Raw genomic sequence first — 15,800 nt, forward strand, 5'->3', positions numbered from 1 at the left:
CATCCTGTGACCCAAGCTCTGCCTGCTCAGAGAACGTGGATTATTGATTTTAAAAGGTTGGAGCTGATCCTCAACTTCAATAATTACAACAATAGATAACAGTATCTTACATTCACAAGGCAACTTTTATGTTGAAGTATCCTCAAGTACTTGAAAAGACATACAGCTACACAGCGCTCCTTCCTGTGGCAGCTCCTCCTCCAGGATGGCACCTCTGCTCGGATTTCCTGCAGGCCTGCAGCGATCCCCATCCCTCTTATCCACTAACAGTAATGCTTTTTATTCTTCAGAAATCTTAGTCCTATTTTCTTTCTCTTAACAACGAGCCTCGCTTGCTCTCCACTTTGACCCCTCTCCCCACAAAAAAGCAAACAATGACAAGTAGATGTATATTAACCTATCTTCTGTGCAGAGAACTCCTCTCAATGCATAATCAAGACTGGATCTGGACTGGACGGGTGATCTTCAAGGTCAATTCAGGTACCACCGATTATTACTGGGACTGAGCTGTTCCGATGGATCAAGACTACCACCCGCCTGGGACACTTCGTTTTTCAGGGTCATTTGCTAAGGGCCTCAGCCATGTTGGGGTTCTCCCAGTCATGCCCTACCAGGCATCTTTTCTTCCTGGCCCCCAGGGGAACACACAAACAACCACACACACACACACGAGAGGGGGGGAATCAGGAAACACTCACATCGTTGTGTCCTGAGCAATTCCCAAGGTGCGAATGAGCCTAGGCTTCCTGCTGTCCCCTCAAATATGTTATTTTCCACTCCCACCTTTTTTCTTCCCACTTATCTCCCTCCCCGCCTTGCCTTCTGAGGCTGACTGAGTCAACCAGTGCAGATTAGATGCCAAGCAATGCAGGCTCTGTACAAAGATTCAACTCCCACAGACAGGCTAGGGAGATAAAAGCAGTCTAGTCAAACACTGTCCAGAGACAGCGCAGGGAAAGCTGGGCTTCCAGTGGCTCTGAACGGGTGGTGCGTCGAACTGGTGATATTCCAGCAACTGAACTGCAAGTGCTAGGGGCATGAGCACGAAAGGCATAAGCACTTCTTCTGGTGCCTATATTTAAATACAAAAGAAAACTCAAAGTTTCCAGAATAACTGCTCTTGGGAGGTAACCTCGGCGTTACCGAGGTTCAGACTTCCAAGACCTGCTGCTCAGAGGAGCAATGACACGGCCCTCCTCTTTACACTCCTTTACTGGGACCTAACACTCCCGTTCAGACATTGACAAACAGTATGCCAGCTGCAATCACGACAGGAACTTCGTATTCCCTTGCTGTTGATATAGTTACACGCGCGCACACATTTGTATAGTGGTAAATACAGAAAACCATTTTACCTGCCACTGAAATGTAAGAATTTTAACAGTGCAAAATGAGGACTGTTTAACAGTGCGTGTCAACACTATACAAAAGCACCTGGGACAGGAAGTAAATGTTACTGTAGCTATTCGAACCCGCACAGAGAATCGGCGGCAGTTGGGAAGGTAACGTCCCACCCAAAACACGGGAAGAGCCTACCTCTGTAAGACCTACTTAGCAACACCACGCACCGCGGGTAGGCAGACTTGCACGTCTGCAGTCATGCCATTCAGTCTACCCTTGCAATGCTCTCCTGTCATTTTGCGCAGTATCGTTTTCCCCGTGAATGATATATAGGACATCATGGCATTCGTCAGGGGTAAACAATTCAGTGACAAAGCGCCTGTCCCATCTGTGGACCTCCAAATGACCCTGAATGCGGAGGTACAGAAAAGCTTTCCACATTCATTTGGCCCATCTCTGGTTACACGATAAGAAACGAAGTTGACACAGCAATATAAACATTATTACTGACAACGTTAAGATAGACAGTGGGCACAGGTCAGGGCACAGTATCCAGGGGATACTCTATAACAGTAGCTGTCATATTTATCTCTGACTTCTTCAGAGCCAGTTTTAGTAGTTGGAGACAGAGCACACAAAAGGACTATTCAGTGCAATCCATGGCCTGAAATAAAACAGATGCGTTGTGGAAGTTTGCAAACTCCCCAGCACAGAAGGTTGGCACATCTCCACTCTGTAACTAAGGCCCATCTTCTTGGCAGCACCAGGAACCCTTCCACAGCCCTGGTGCCAGTGGCTGCATCTAAACTGCTCACGCTGTTTAGATGAAGGGCAGCGCAGAGGACAGAGCGCTGAGCTTGGCAATTATCAAGGATGGAGAACTGAACCAAGGCCCAGGAGCCACTCAAGTTTGTAAACCCTGCCACCAATTTTGGCTGTTAAGGTCAGGTTTTCCTCTTCTTTTTCCTCCTTTCTGGAAATTACTGAGCAGAACGGGAAAGCACGTGACAGCAAAAGCCTTCCCACTTGCTACTAGTTTTACTCTAGGGTAAAAAACCCAAGAAGGTGAAGGTGCAAAGAATTGATACAGAGGTCAGATTCCAGAGACTGCAGCGTGGCCCGAAGCAGTTTTGACAATCTAGCGACTGAGGATAAAACAAGCCAGGTATAAGGTCAAGGACTGATCTGAGCCAGGTAAGTTTCATATCTGGAAAGCATAAGGGAAGACAACACTGTTGCCATCCCAGATTTGCAATAAAACTCGTACCCACTCTAAGACCAGTCCAGAATGCTTTTGTTCATAGCTGGTATTTCAGGAATGGGTACAACCAAAGGCACCTGGTCTGGTTTTACAGACTGGAACGCTTTTGGAAAGGAACCAGATATGATTTGGACAAAAACAATGGAGGCCCAGACACAGCGGCTGCCCTGGGAGAGTATACCAGCTGCCTGCTCAGTTTCAAACCTCCAACCATATTCTTGGAGAGAAAGCAAGGGGACCTGTTAGGGGTGGCTGAGCTCAGTGCTTTGGGCCAGGTCCAGACGGTGGAGCCAGCGAGCATGAGTCCTCCCGACACAGAGGCGGCTCCATCGCCTCTGACTTAAATTTCTGGCACCAGGACAGCAGCGAATGAGACTGAGTCTCTGCAGAGACACCAAGAGCTGGGAATGAGGCAGAAGGAGATTAAAAACAGCGACACTAGCAAAGACGAAACACGAACTCAGGAGAAGAGCGGGAGGAAGCCTGGCAGAGCCCAGACAGGCAAAGCACCTGCTGGCACTGAACAGAGAGGATTGCATCTAGCAGGCAATGGGTCCCATCCTCAGCCAGCATAAATCAGCCCAGCTTCTCACTGTGAGCCTGTGCTGAGGCACAACCACGTTAAGACCCTGCTCCAGCACCGGTGGCTTGATCGCGCAAACAGAGGCAAGCACACTGCCTGTATTGGCGCGATGTACAGAATGGATAGCAGGGGAATCCAGGCTAGCATTAATGAGAGAACTGCCTCACAGCAAAGTAAATCCTCGGAGAGAAACATATAAGACTACTGCAGTGCCCTCTTTCAACTCTCTCTTCAAATCCTCATCCCTGCTTGCAAACTAATCAACAGCATTCAACCAGCTGATGTACTGTAATGCCTGTTCACAAATCATTTCATCAGGACCTGTTGTTCTTCCTCTCTATTTATTACAAAGATTTCAAAGTTCCTTGGGCCATAGATTGTCTATGAGGTGTGCGTACCGCATATTGGCTTAGATTCGTCAAAACAAGGTGCAGGCAATTAACTGAGGCCCCTTATTAACAGCCTAGCCTTCTTGGGCTCAATATGAAATCAGCAGCATTTCTAGAAGTGATTCATCCCACCTCACTGACTCTTAGGAAATCCTTGAGCAACTTAGGTAGCGGTGTTAAACACCAAGAATTAGGTGGGGGGGACTCATCCAGGCTTGTGACACATGGTTCTGATCTCTACAGAGCACCTCTTATTGCTGCCAGAGTGCTAAAACACCAAACGCAGTTCACACAAATCCCCCCCTCTCATAAGATGTTTTGTCAGCTCCTCATAATCTGAAAAAAAAAAAAAAAAACCCTTTAAGTGCTGAGAGGCCTTGTCAGCTCCTCATAGTCTTAAAAAAACCTAAGTGCTGGGAGGCACCCTGGTTTCTAATTAGGCTCGGTCGGATTTTGTGGCCGCACATGCATTTTTAGTCAGCTAACCTGGCTAGCTTCAAACACGTGTATCTGAGATCAGTTTTTCCACTTAGAAGAGCGCCTCTACATGTAGTTTCCTCCCCTTCAGATAAGCTGAAGAAGAAAAGAAAATGAAGTAATGTCCTTGCCACCCAATACACACATGGTTCTGTCTCCCACCTCCACAACAGCTCCCAAATCAGAACACTTCAAATACAGATCTCACATCTTCCTCTACAGCCACGTTCAAAAGCCTGCACAGCAGTGCCCTGAATCCGTGCCTTTTTAGGCCTCTCCCAAGTCTGAGTTGCCTTCTGCAGCAGCTTATTTCTCTCCGTTGACCCCAAAGGTATCCCAGCAAGCCTAGGACTGTAACTTATGAGAGCCAGGCACATGCTTCATGTTAGACAGAACAAAACTACGACTAGACTTGTACATACAGTACAAGAAAGAGAGAGAATGAGAATTGTTCATTTATACGATAAAGTTTTCAGCCTCAAAGCAAGCCACAAATATGAGATGTGAATGGTTTATACTGACACCTGGTCTTCCCAGCAGCTGAATACGCATAATTCATATTGGAGTCAACTAAAGCAATGAGCAAAGCACCAGAAGGCTATGACAAAAATCGAGTCCTGGTTATGGGAACTGTAAGGAACTTAAATATCTGAGCGGGAGTGCGAGCTGAGTAATTTCTTTCAGTTTTGCTCTGTTTGAGGTTAGCAACCTCCCTACTTCGCTTTGGATTTTCACTGGGAAGGTCAAATCTCAACTGCTGGATTAGGGCTTCTGTAAACAAGCACAGTTTCTCCTGAAGCCACCAGAGACATAGGTTTGCACCACTTGCAGATCCGGCCCAATCTGAAACTCTTTCAAAGAAAGTAAATTGCATCAAATTTCTTAGGAAAAGCCCCAGATAGTTAACTGCACGTTACTGGCATCCAAAGACAGAAATCAAAGCACAGGATACTTCACAGGGTAAATCAGAGAGCAAAAAATTCCAGGATTTCTAAGCCATCACAAAAGGTTTGGAATAGCTGCTGTTTATTACACCTATTATCAGTAGTATTTGTATTTTCTGAGATCTCCAAGTGTTCTCAGCACTTTCCAATTACCAAGGAAATCAGAATCACAGCTTTTTCCATGCACCCTACCCTTTCAGGCTCATGCAAAAACCCAAAGGCTATCCAAAAGAGCAGAAAATCCAAATTTGACTCAGTCGGCCTCACTAGAAAGCACTTTCTGGGACACCTTCTTTTCATCTACCCTTTCCTTACTAGAAAACATCTGATTTAATACAATTTGTAATACTACTCAAGCCTTATAGCTGTTTAATTCCTTTCTGATATAAGTGAATTTTAATTGGGGGGGGGGGCGGGGTTAATTACTTTTAAATCTATATGCAGGGCCTGATTCAGTTATCACAGATATTACTCACAGAACTCTGACAGTGACTCCAGGGAAGAGGTATTGACCCTCAATAGTGGTGATACGTGCAACGTACAGCACTGGTGTTGCTTTTGAATACAACTTTAACCTCGTTTCAGTGATCCCTCCTTTATGGTGGCATGCCCTTCTCATCCAGCTGCCAAAAGGAGATCTAAAAGGAATATAATAAACATCCATCAGTTATGGCTTTTTTTCCTTCTAAGCATCCAAAAACATATCTTAGATAAACAAACAAAGCAAAACACTTGGCCTGAATCAAATCTTGGCTCCAAACAAATCTGGGTAAAAAATTTGTGGCTGGGATGATCTGTCACACTCAATCGAGTAAAGTAAATCTACCTCAGATGTGTCCGCTGCCGTGATGGCCGGACTGCAGACAGTACAGTGGGTTGGGTAATGTATTTAGACGTGATTCTGGATGCAGCTTGAGGGTGTGTCTGAACGGTGGAGGCAGGGACACCCAAAATGTGTCTGCACGTGCTAATCCAGACCTAGAAACACGGAGCAGCACAGAGTAAGATGCACTTGAGTTGGTTTTACGTGAGCAAGCCAGCTTTCAGGATCGGAGTGTCTGCGTGACACTGTGCCACGCATAACTGAAGTCAGCACTGCCTTGGGGATCTGTTTTTCCCCGTGGACATGCCTTCAAGCCCGGACACATCTCGCCTAACTTTAGGGACCTGCCTGAGGTACCTCAACTGAGAGACATCCCCAAGGCACTCGCACAGTCAACGGAGAGAGAGGTACCTTTGGAGACGCTTATCTCTCACCATTAGCTACAATACCTTAGGGCAATTAGAGCTGAACGGTCTAAGCCAGGCAGTGCCTGAAGTCAGCGCCTCAGATGTAGCTTGTCCTCTGAGCGTGGTTATGCTGGCTGCTGCTTCATTCACACCCAGAAATGCAACGCCTTGGAGAGTCTGCATCACAACCCAGGCTTTCCAGACATTATACACAGAGCCGTAAGGACACGTGCGTTACTTCAGTTCCCATACAGCATGTCTTTCCTTCCCGTAGATTTTCCACCGCACTTCAAACTTCGAGGAAACGCAAGGGATTTACTGTGGCATGAGGGACTTCGGCAAGACGTATTGCCAAAATGGAAGAGGGTGAGAGGCTGCCGAACTCCAAATGGGCTGCCTTGTCTTTGTAGTTTCCACCGAGCTCAAATTTTGCCTAAAAGGGATTAATTAACATTGGACAACCCCACAGCTATTCCTCATCAGTTCTGCAGTAGAGAAGCCCATCACTATGGTGATATAACATTAAAGGGCTGGGCTCAAAATGTTATTCTGGCAGAAAGATGCATGCACAAGGCCAGAATGTGAGATCCCGGGTGAGCTGGTTGTAACTATTGTGGAGATGCTCCAGGCTTACCCTGGTGTCCCTGAGATCAGATCCTGGCCTGCAGCCTTTAAGGAGAGCTCCGTCCTGTTGTGCAGATGGTTTGTGTTCTAATTTGGAGGGGCTGAATGACTTTTCAAACCTTTGATTCCTGACTGATGCATTCACTTCAAGAGACACAAAAGTACAAAATCTCAGCATGCAGTGATACGCGTTCTTTCTTTTTCTTTTCTTCCCCTCCCCCTCACCTTGTCTTTTCTTTTATTCTCTCCCCGGACAATTTTATAATTTTGGCGTGTGGCCAGCATGTCTGTCCTTATTAGCTTGTGCTGGCTGTGAAACACCTGCAGCCCATTATAGGCAGGAGGATGAAAAAACAGACTGTCATAGGTAAAGTAATGACCACTTATTTCTTTGTTTTAACATATTAAAAGGACAATCTGGAAGGAAAAAGAATGGGGGGAGGGGGAATGCCAGTTTTACCATCATATCTGCCCTTGACTGGAATCAGCTGGAGACACTGAGTCAGATCTTTATCTGATAAGTGACTCCAACAAATAGTTGTCACTTGACGCCAGCCAAGGTTCCAGTTCATTCAATATGATAAGCACTTGCTACATTTGAATAGCGTCTTGCACACCTTTTTTCTGATTTATGCCTTTAGTATGAACTAAACGGGGATTAGGAAGAAACTTGCCTCTCAGCAGGTTATAACTAGGCTGCCTACTGGCGTATCCCTCTAACATCCCAGCTGCTACTGGCTGTAAGTGCTGCCAGACTCAACAGAGCCTCCAAAGTGGCAGGGCAAAAGGGGCACACTACAGGACAGACACGTCCAAGTCCCACTGGCATCAACCAGAAGAAAGGCTACAGATCCAAAACAGTGACTGGGGCATAGGGGTAGGGATGCAGAAGTGGTATGCGGAATATCATCGGAGCTCTTGACTCTAGGGCTATGTATAACCTTTTACAGTAAATACAAAAGTTTCCGTGATCTAGGTACATGAAGACGATCATAAGCAAATCCTTCTAACTATTCATCAGTGAGAGGCAGGATTCGCTCCCACATCTCCCTATCTACAGCACTCCTTCTTACCCCAAAGGCCAGTTAATTGTATTTCTGCAGGACTATCCATCCAGAGGAAGAACAAACCCTATTTATGATTACAGAATACTACCTCACTCCTCCTTCATCATTGTATTGGTATATAAGGATGACTGTTATTCAGTTAAGGCAGTTGGTGCCTGCTGAGGTGTTGACAGTAAAGAGATCAACACGTCCTTCGGACACTCTATTATTTAGCAGTGTCATACCATAGATATACCCGGAGTGAAGGAAAGGCCACAATCAGACCTCCTGGTATAGATGCCTAAGTAAAGGTGCATGCCTCTTCCTATGGGATGCCAGAGAGTTAGGGTCTGGCAGGACAGCTAGCAGATCATGATCTTGAACTCGGAGAACACAGTAGGCAGCTGAAACGCAGCTCCAGGAGCTCTGTTACTGAAAGTAGATTCTCTCTCCAAGGACAAGATAGTATTTCAATCCCAACAGCCCATTCAGTGAAAATGCCATAGCGGGGATGTCAAGAGACCCAGGGTTCCTTCCACAATTTTGCTCTGTTTTAATCACACTTCCTTGTCTAGCTGCAAGGCAGTTGAGACATTTACCCCAGCAGCCAACGTTTCCATTTCTGCATCCAATGGAACGCAGAAACTAAAAACAAAACAAAAAAAGAGAGAAAAAGAACACACGCACAACTTTCCACCACGAGGGACTCTGCCAAATATTCCCACTGCTGTCCTGGAGCATGGAAATGCAAGTCTGTTGCTGCAAACAGGTCTGGCTATTTGCATTTTTAATAATTCAAGAGTTTAATTAGTATCATGGCCTTAATCAGAGGCTGAAAATACAGCTGAAGTCATCAGAGCTTAATTAGTTTTGTTAAAAAAAAAAATTTCTTCAGTCTGAAAATGTCTCTGCTAACAGGAAGGTAAAGAGCCTCCAGGGTTTCTGGAAGAAGAGAAAGATGGGGACTCAGATTCATTCAAGGGTGGCAGGAACATTGCTGTCTAGTTTGAGGAAGACCAACAATGAATGGAGCAACAGAGTTCCAGACTGGCTCTTTTTTGTCTTAAAATGGATCACTGACCGAAAAACATGTACAACTGCCACTTAGGAGACAGAATTCTTCTTCCTGCCTCTGCCACTCGTTTGCTATACGGCCTCTGGCAAGCAAAAAGGGATTATCCAAAGGGCTAAGAATGCCTAGTTGCAGTCTTATTCAATGGAAAATGGGGTCAGAGATTTCCAAAAGAAGAGTAAACCAGAAAAAAGAAACATTGGCCTGAAATGCTCTATGCTTCAATTTCTACCTCAGTAAAATAGATTGACTCCACCCACTGTTTGGAAGGCTTAACTTCCGTGAAGTATTTCACAAGCCTCAAGCTATACCCTGACATGCTGTCGCACTTCAAGGTGGCAACCGCTGCTCACCGTCTCTCATGGTGCAAGATGTTACATGCAATCTCCTATAAACTGTTCTACAGCTTTCTTGTTCTGGACTCAGAAAAACCTGCTTAGATTGAAAAGAACCTGTCATATCAATCCAGGTTTGTCCCTAACCTGTGTGTGAAATATACCATTCTTAGCAAGAACACCATCAGGTTTCATTGGCTCTGCATCAGTAAAGTCAGCAGGAACCCAGTTCTAAAGAAGCCTTCACGTAGCATTAACTACGCACAGCCAGCAAAATCACCATGTAGTAGTCAAACCACAGAACGTGCCCCATGTCAGAGCTAACGTTGATCCCTTGCAGCTCAAAATGGAAGGTGAAGCACAGGAGATCTGGTGCCGCTTCCCCTCCCGACTGCTCGGTGTGGCCTCGAGGGCAGTTACCACAGACACGGGCTGAGGGAATCTGGATCCCTGGCAGCAGCCATCCATTTACTCATCAGACAGATTGACAGCATTGTACAGGACATCCTGGATGAACTTTTTCAAACAATACATGATTTAATGGTGGGATTCATCACCACCCAGTGCTGTGGAGGCCAAAAAATATAAACAGGTTCAAACATGGATCAGTGAAATTCATGGAAGATAGGTCAATCACAGACAATTAAGTATGGCAGTCCGGATGCAACTTCCAGTTCAGGAAGTTAGTCAGTCTAATGCCCTTCCACCTCTGATTTACTTGCAAAAGAAAGCCAAAAAAGTTCTCCCTATGCCAAAATTATCCCTTGGCTCCAAGCATTAACTAGAATCACAATACATTCTTTTTTGGCAGGGGGAGGGGGTTACATTTTCTTTCAGTAATGATATTACAGCATGCTATTTTCTCCCTCTGCAACTTCCGAACCTCTGTGTAAACTCCCCTCTCCCTGCCCCCTTAGGAATATCACCGATAAATTAGTGAAACCCACTAGAAGGTGATAACAATCACAGATACTGCCAAATTCCATTTAGCAAGGAACTAGGAATCCAACCACTAAAGTACATAGGAAAGGTCTGACTGGATCATATTGAAAACACATTCTGTCCCTGCGAGCACTGGACCAGAGGAAGGTGCTGGAAGCTCAAGATGAAAAATTACGAGTTGGTTTGTCCACAAGGAAAGTTTCTTTGTAATCCCAGGACAGTTAGCGTTTGATTTATTCCCTGAGACATGCATGTACAGGGGCTAATTTTATGTATATAAAACACATACGCTACATTTCATACTATCGTATTATGTATCCCAGTCCCCTTTGAATCCTGCTAAACTCTCGCCAGCTCTTTACTGAAATAGCAGCTCATGGCACAGGTTATCTATCTCTACCTCGGAGCTTTTTCTTTTTTTTTTTCGGTGGGGAGGGAGAGAGAGGGAGGCAGCCATCTTTTAACCCTGCTCCCTTGCCTCCTTACCTGCTGCATTTCCATCCGCTGCCCCTTTTTGAGGGTGTTCAGGGGGGTTGCTGGAGAGCAGAGGACAAGATGACAAATGAGCTAACACATAGCAACGGAATGCAAGTGAGTCTCAGCTATTTTTAATTAAGAAGCGATGACAGCTGACTAAATTCCCTGACACTGCAGTTAAAGGCTCCCTGACCCAGACATGATTGGACACACTCCTAAGACCAATATATATTGGTCCCGACGGTGCTTCTATTATTGTCCCCGCCGTCTCGACAGATGCAGGACTAACAAAATCTATGTCTATTATCAGCATGCAAATAGTGAGATAAACGTGTGAATGCTTATGAGCTGGAGAGAGGCAGCAGGTGAGAGGAAGACAACGAAGGTCATTTTCCAGGGACTACTGAAAGTGCCAATGTTTGGCTTCCGATAAACATTCAAAAGGTTTGGACAAATTTAACTGCCACTTTCACTTTCAGTTGGTTAAACCAACGAGAGATTCACCATGAGAGAGGCAGAAAGACAGAAAGAACAGTTCCTATGGTAAGGCGGATAAAAGATAAGAGGTAAAGTGGCACGGGGCCTTGGATTGACTTATCCCAGCCCAAAGGTCACAGAGATGCCTTGGCTTAGAACGCTTTTTTCCTAATTCCCAGGTCAGAGAGCCTGACAAGCTGACCAGCTGGCCCAACGCATGGTTTCATCCACTGTGCATAGGAGTGGCCTTCATCCAATTCAGTGGATTTTGCCTAGAGGGGGTGCATCTTTTATCCTGAAACTTTTACTACCACTAGACTTCAAAACCAGCACTTTTAACTGCTTAATGAGGTGCAGGGGTGATCTGGATTTTGTAGGCTAGGGATTCACCTAGGTTTCTACAAGGAATCTTTAGCAAAGTGGAGAATACAGTCAAGATGCCCAGCGCCTACTGTTAGAACAAACTGCCTGCCTGAATGCTTGAGCTAGGCTGGAGGTATCAGTTTTGCAATGCTTCATCTGTCTTGGAAAGATGTCAAGAGGAAGATACCAACCACAAAAAGACCATACAAAACTCACTTTCGTTCTCAGTGCTCACACAGGCAACGAATCAAGCAATAGATCATTTTACCTGGAGCTCGCTAGCTGGTTTTAATAAGATAGATGAAGAAAAGAGGCCTTTCTGCCCTTTCTAACCGATTATGGAGAAAAGAGGCAAACTGGCACACATCACAAAGTCAAACAAATCATATACACGCTTGGCGTGAGAGACAAATACATTAAGGAACATCATCAGGAACTTTCCAGTTCCAGGGTGGTTGCACAGTGGGAGGGGGAAGAGTTGTTTGCTGCTGTTGCTAAGACAGTTCCACCACCCTTGCTTTCCCCAGCCCAATCCACAGGCTTTCTCATTTCATTGGCTCGCCAGCTGCATCGAACGATCATGACAGGTTTTCTTCTTCCTTGCCCTATTGGCTTTTGTCTATGGCCTATTATCAGGGGAGAGCAAATCAGACACCTAATCAATAGCTTGCAAGAAGGAACAGGGCTGTGAGACGCTACATTTGCATTAAATCTCTCGCCGCCTATGCCTCTGCATTCAGATAAGCACAGATTAGCCGTATTGGCCATGCTCGCAGAGGTGAGGTGAGCATAGATGGCAGACTGATAGAAAGGCAGCACTGCAGTAAGCTGTCAGTGAAAGGCAGCCGCTGCGCACTCTAGCCCTGAACTTCAAGCCAGGCTCTACTCGATTAAGGTGCTTAGATCCCTCCGTTACAGACAGGCCGACAGAAATCAAGGACCGTCAGCATACTGACTGAGCACCAATCCAGCTGCACAGAACAAACTTCTGATAGCCCACCTTTATTCGTGTCCTCAACTTTCGTATTCCACAGGCAAGCAGGCTCTGAAAATAAGGAAAAGTTATCTGACAGGGGAGAATTTTCTTTCCTTCAGTGGCATAAGAGATGCCCTATGCAGAAAGCTTTCAGCAAGTTGCTCAGTATGAAGGCTTCTGGAGGCCTTCTAGGACAGGCAGACAGCTTGAAAACTCTCTGCAAGGCCCGTGAAAACTTCCGCAGCTTCAACTGAGATGACTGCTGACTAGTCAGCTACCAACAATGGTGCTGCTTCATCACTACTATCCTTCAGAGATTTGGGAACTGCGGTTCCTTTGTTTTGCAGCGTTTCTGCCAGGTTGGTTCTCCCTAACCCACCAAAAGACTTATCGGGCAGAGAAACACAGCGATGATGGGATGGCTCCCTGGTCCCACTGCAGACTAGGTCAAGACCAGGAACAAGACAGAGGAGATGGAGATGAGCTGGAACAGGTTTCCAACTATAAGCAGAACTGGCTTGAACTGACAGCACGTGTGGTCTAGCTATAAAAGCTGTACAAAACACCAATGCAAAACAATTACATGTTGCACATGGCTTTAAGACCAACTGTGAAATAAAACTTAGTTATGAGAGATGAGGACCTCAGACACTAGGGGATCAAGTGCACTACCAGTTTAAACGTGTATAACTACTGAACTGGCCTCAGACCTTAAAGTTTTGCTTTAATTTCTCCAAGTAAAGAAGCTGATGATAGCCCTAGGCATGCTGGGACACTGGTGAAATAGCAACCCTTTGGCTATTTTCTTTTACCACACAGGTGAGTCAGTATCCGGGTGACGGAAAAAAAACCTGATGTTTCCTTTTCTGTTCAGAACTGCAAGTGACTAGCAGCAGAAGCAGCTCTGTCCAGTTTGCAGCCTGTTCCTAGCTGACACGTATACAGGCGAAAAAAGGTCAATGAACCTAGTAAAAAAAAAAACCTGCAGCTGGATGTATATGGATACTGAGTTCTCTTCTGACCCCCTAATACTAGCTCTTCCTACCCTAGATAGACTACTTGCTCTCCATCCTTTACATTATACAGAGGTTTGGTTAGGACGAGTTAACAATTTAGACTGTTGTAAAATAATGCAATTACGATAGGAAAATTTTTTATGGAAATTTCCACAGCCAATCTATTTATTTGGGGGGGGGGGGGGGGAGAAGAGGGGGGAAAAAGCGGTTGGACACAAAACACTGGGTCAGTCAAAAAAAATCCTAGGTGTCTGACCTGAATACATCATTTTCTAATGACATCCAAGAGGAGTTTCTTCAGTGTAAGATGCAACTTCAAGTTAGAAGGACAAAGAGGAAAAGAGGTGCATAAAGTTCAGGTTCAAATCCCTGCTTCATCCGCCTAGACAAGGGCCTTGAGTTTGGTCTGCTGTTGCTTAATTGGCTTAAAGTATTTTGGGATCTCTCTCCACTTTCAATGATTAAGTTTCATTCCGAGGCCGAAGAGGAAGAACGTTCTGAGCTCTCAGAAATGTTCATGACTTCAGACAAATACATTACACCCAGCTTTAAAAAGAAGTGCGTTCCCCTTTTGATCTTATGTAATAGTCTAGAAGTTTGTGTTTTGTTTTCTCCCAACTGTGTCCTGAAACTGGTATAGAACTCCAGGAAGGAAAATTAATGGCCTGAAAGGAAACCTGAACTTTTTTTTTTTAATTTTATGTAGACAGATAGATAGATAGATAGATCTAAAGCACGAGCCTCCTTTCCAGTTACCTTTACGGAAACGAAAAGCATGCAATTTAGCAACAACAAAACTGATAAAAATTAGCTCAAATAAGAACTCCTACCAAGAGCTAAGCCTACTCCAGCGACTCAGGTTGTAGAGCCTAGGCACGATGCTTTGTAGATCAATAAAAGCCTTTTAAATAAAATGAAACCTTTTTTAGACTAATTCAAGAAGCAAACTGCAGTGGAAGAGATTGTCTTTGACAGCCTGGGATCAAACTTGTTTTCTACTTGCTGCTAGTGCCTACACACCACCACTTATCTGGACCTATTAGATTTGCTGTAGATGGAAAAACAATTAGATTCTTACCAGAAGCGCATAACAAAAACAACAGTGGAGATGGTGCGTTATAGCTTATGCTACTCTGACTATCATGAGGGACAGTTAACTTTCAACTTCTTGCTTCACCACCCAGGCAGGAACGTTGGCTTCCTTACCTGGAAATACGTTTCGACTACCAGTCCTAAATGACCACGTTGTACCTTTCCTCAGCAATAAATGGAAAGAGGACAGGCATGCACCACTTCACCTCCAGCTCTCAGCAGAAACCATCTAGGGGAAAAGGAATGAGAAATGTAAGAATGTGAGGAATAATATGCTGGATGATCTGACAGGAAACACAGGGGAAGAAATAAAATCTCAGTGCCTTTTCCCGGGAATCAGTGTGCTCAGGCAGTTTCTGCTACCTGCTTATCCCGGGGCCTCGCTGACCCACTAGATGGCCCTATGGGCTGTACACAGTGGCGCTGACCAAAGAAACAAAGCTGGAAGTCAAGCTTATGGTCATGGCTGTATCTTCCACCCCGTGACTCTGTTATTGTGATGCATCCACCCCCAGCTCAAGACTTTGACCTCAGGCTGCCATTCCCCACCAGTCTGGCGCAGCTGACAGAGAACACAGAGGCAAAAAATTGGAGAGCCATTTCTGAGTCAAGAGCCTGTGCTCCCAGATTTTGCTTTCAAATTTCCAATTTTGGGGGAATTTCATAATTCCCAAAGCATTTATTTTCAGATTGCTCTCACCTGAAGAATTACAGAAACGTCAGTCTTGTTGTTGCTCTTGTTACAGAGAGGAAACTATTTTCCCTATGCATTTCAGAATTTTCATGAAAAAAACTAATCCAATAATACAACCACCCTTTCTTAGGGCATTGCATAACTGTCCGTGAAGGGAGCTGAGCTCTGTCTTTATCTGCTTCTGGTTTGTTTCTCAGCTTCATTTCATTAGTACAACTTCTCAAGGACTTCATAGCATTAATAAAGCCAGGCTGCAGGAATACTTCTTAGAATTGGTGTATTTCTCTGATGCTAAACACTACTAAAAGGTCTCCAAACTTTAATTTTGTATTGAAATGCTTCCACGCAAGGTAACTGCATGTTACCAGTTCGATTTTACTATTAAATAGAGGCACAGAAGAGTGATTAATTGTCCCAAACTATAAAATAAGTAGAAAAGGAGAATCAACTCCTGAGTGCTG

At 45.0% G+C, this 15,800-nt stretch overlaps 1 protein-coding gene across 1 annotated transcript in view; it reads right to left on the bottom strand.

The window, feature by feature from the left end:
- Window positions 1-14,841, bottom strand: part of LOC104143511 (uncharacterized) — an 80,350-nt gene extending 65,509 nt beyond the window's left edge. Inside the window, exons 1-5 of the mRNA XM_009674052.2 lie at window positions 14,760-14,841; window positions 12,562-12,606; window positions 6,860-6,993; window positions 5,822-5,973; window positions 5,472-5,633 (exon numbers count right to left, since the gene is read on the bottom strand). Of these exons, the coding sequence (XP_009672347.2) occupies window positions 5,472-5,614 (143 nt within the window). The 5' untranslated portion in view covers window positions 5,615-5,633; window positions 5,822-5,973; window positions 6,860-6,993; window positions 12,562-12,606; window positions 14,760-14,841. The remainder of the gene's footprint in view (window positions 1-5,471; window positions 5,634-5,821; window positions 5,974-6,859; window positions 6,994-12,561; window positions 12,607-14,759) is intronic.
- Between the last annotated feature and the right edge of the window lie 959 nt (window positions 14,842-15,800).

This window comes from Struthio camelus, chromosome 22 (assembly GCF_040807025.1).
Source record: "Struthio camelus isolate bStrCam1 chromosome 22, bStrCam1.hap1, whole genome shotgun sequence".
NCBI lineage: Eukaryota > Metazoa > Chordata > Aves > Struthioniformes > Struthionidae > Struthio > Struthio camelus.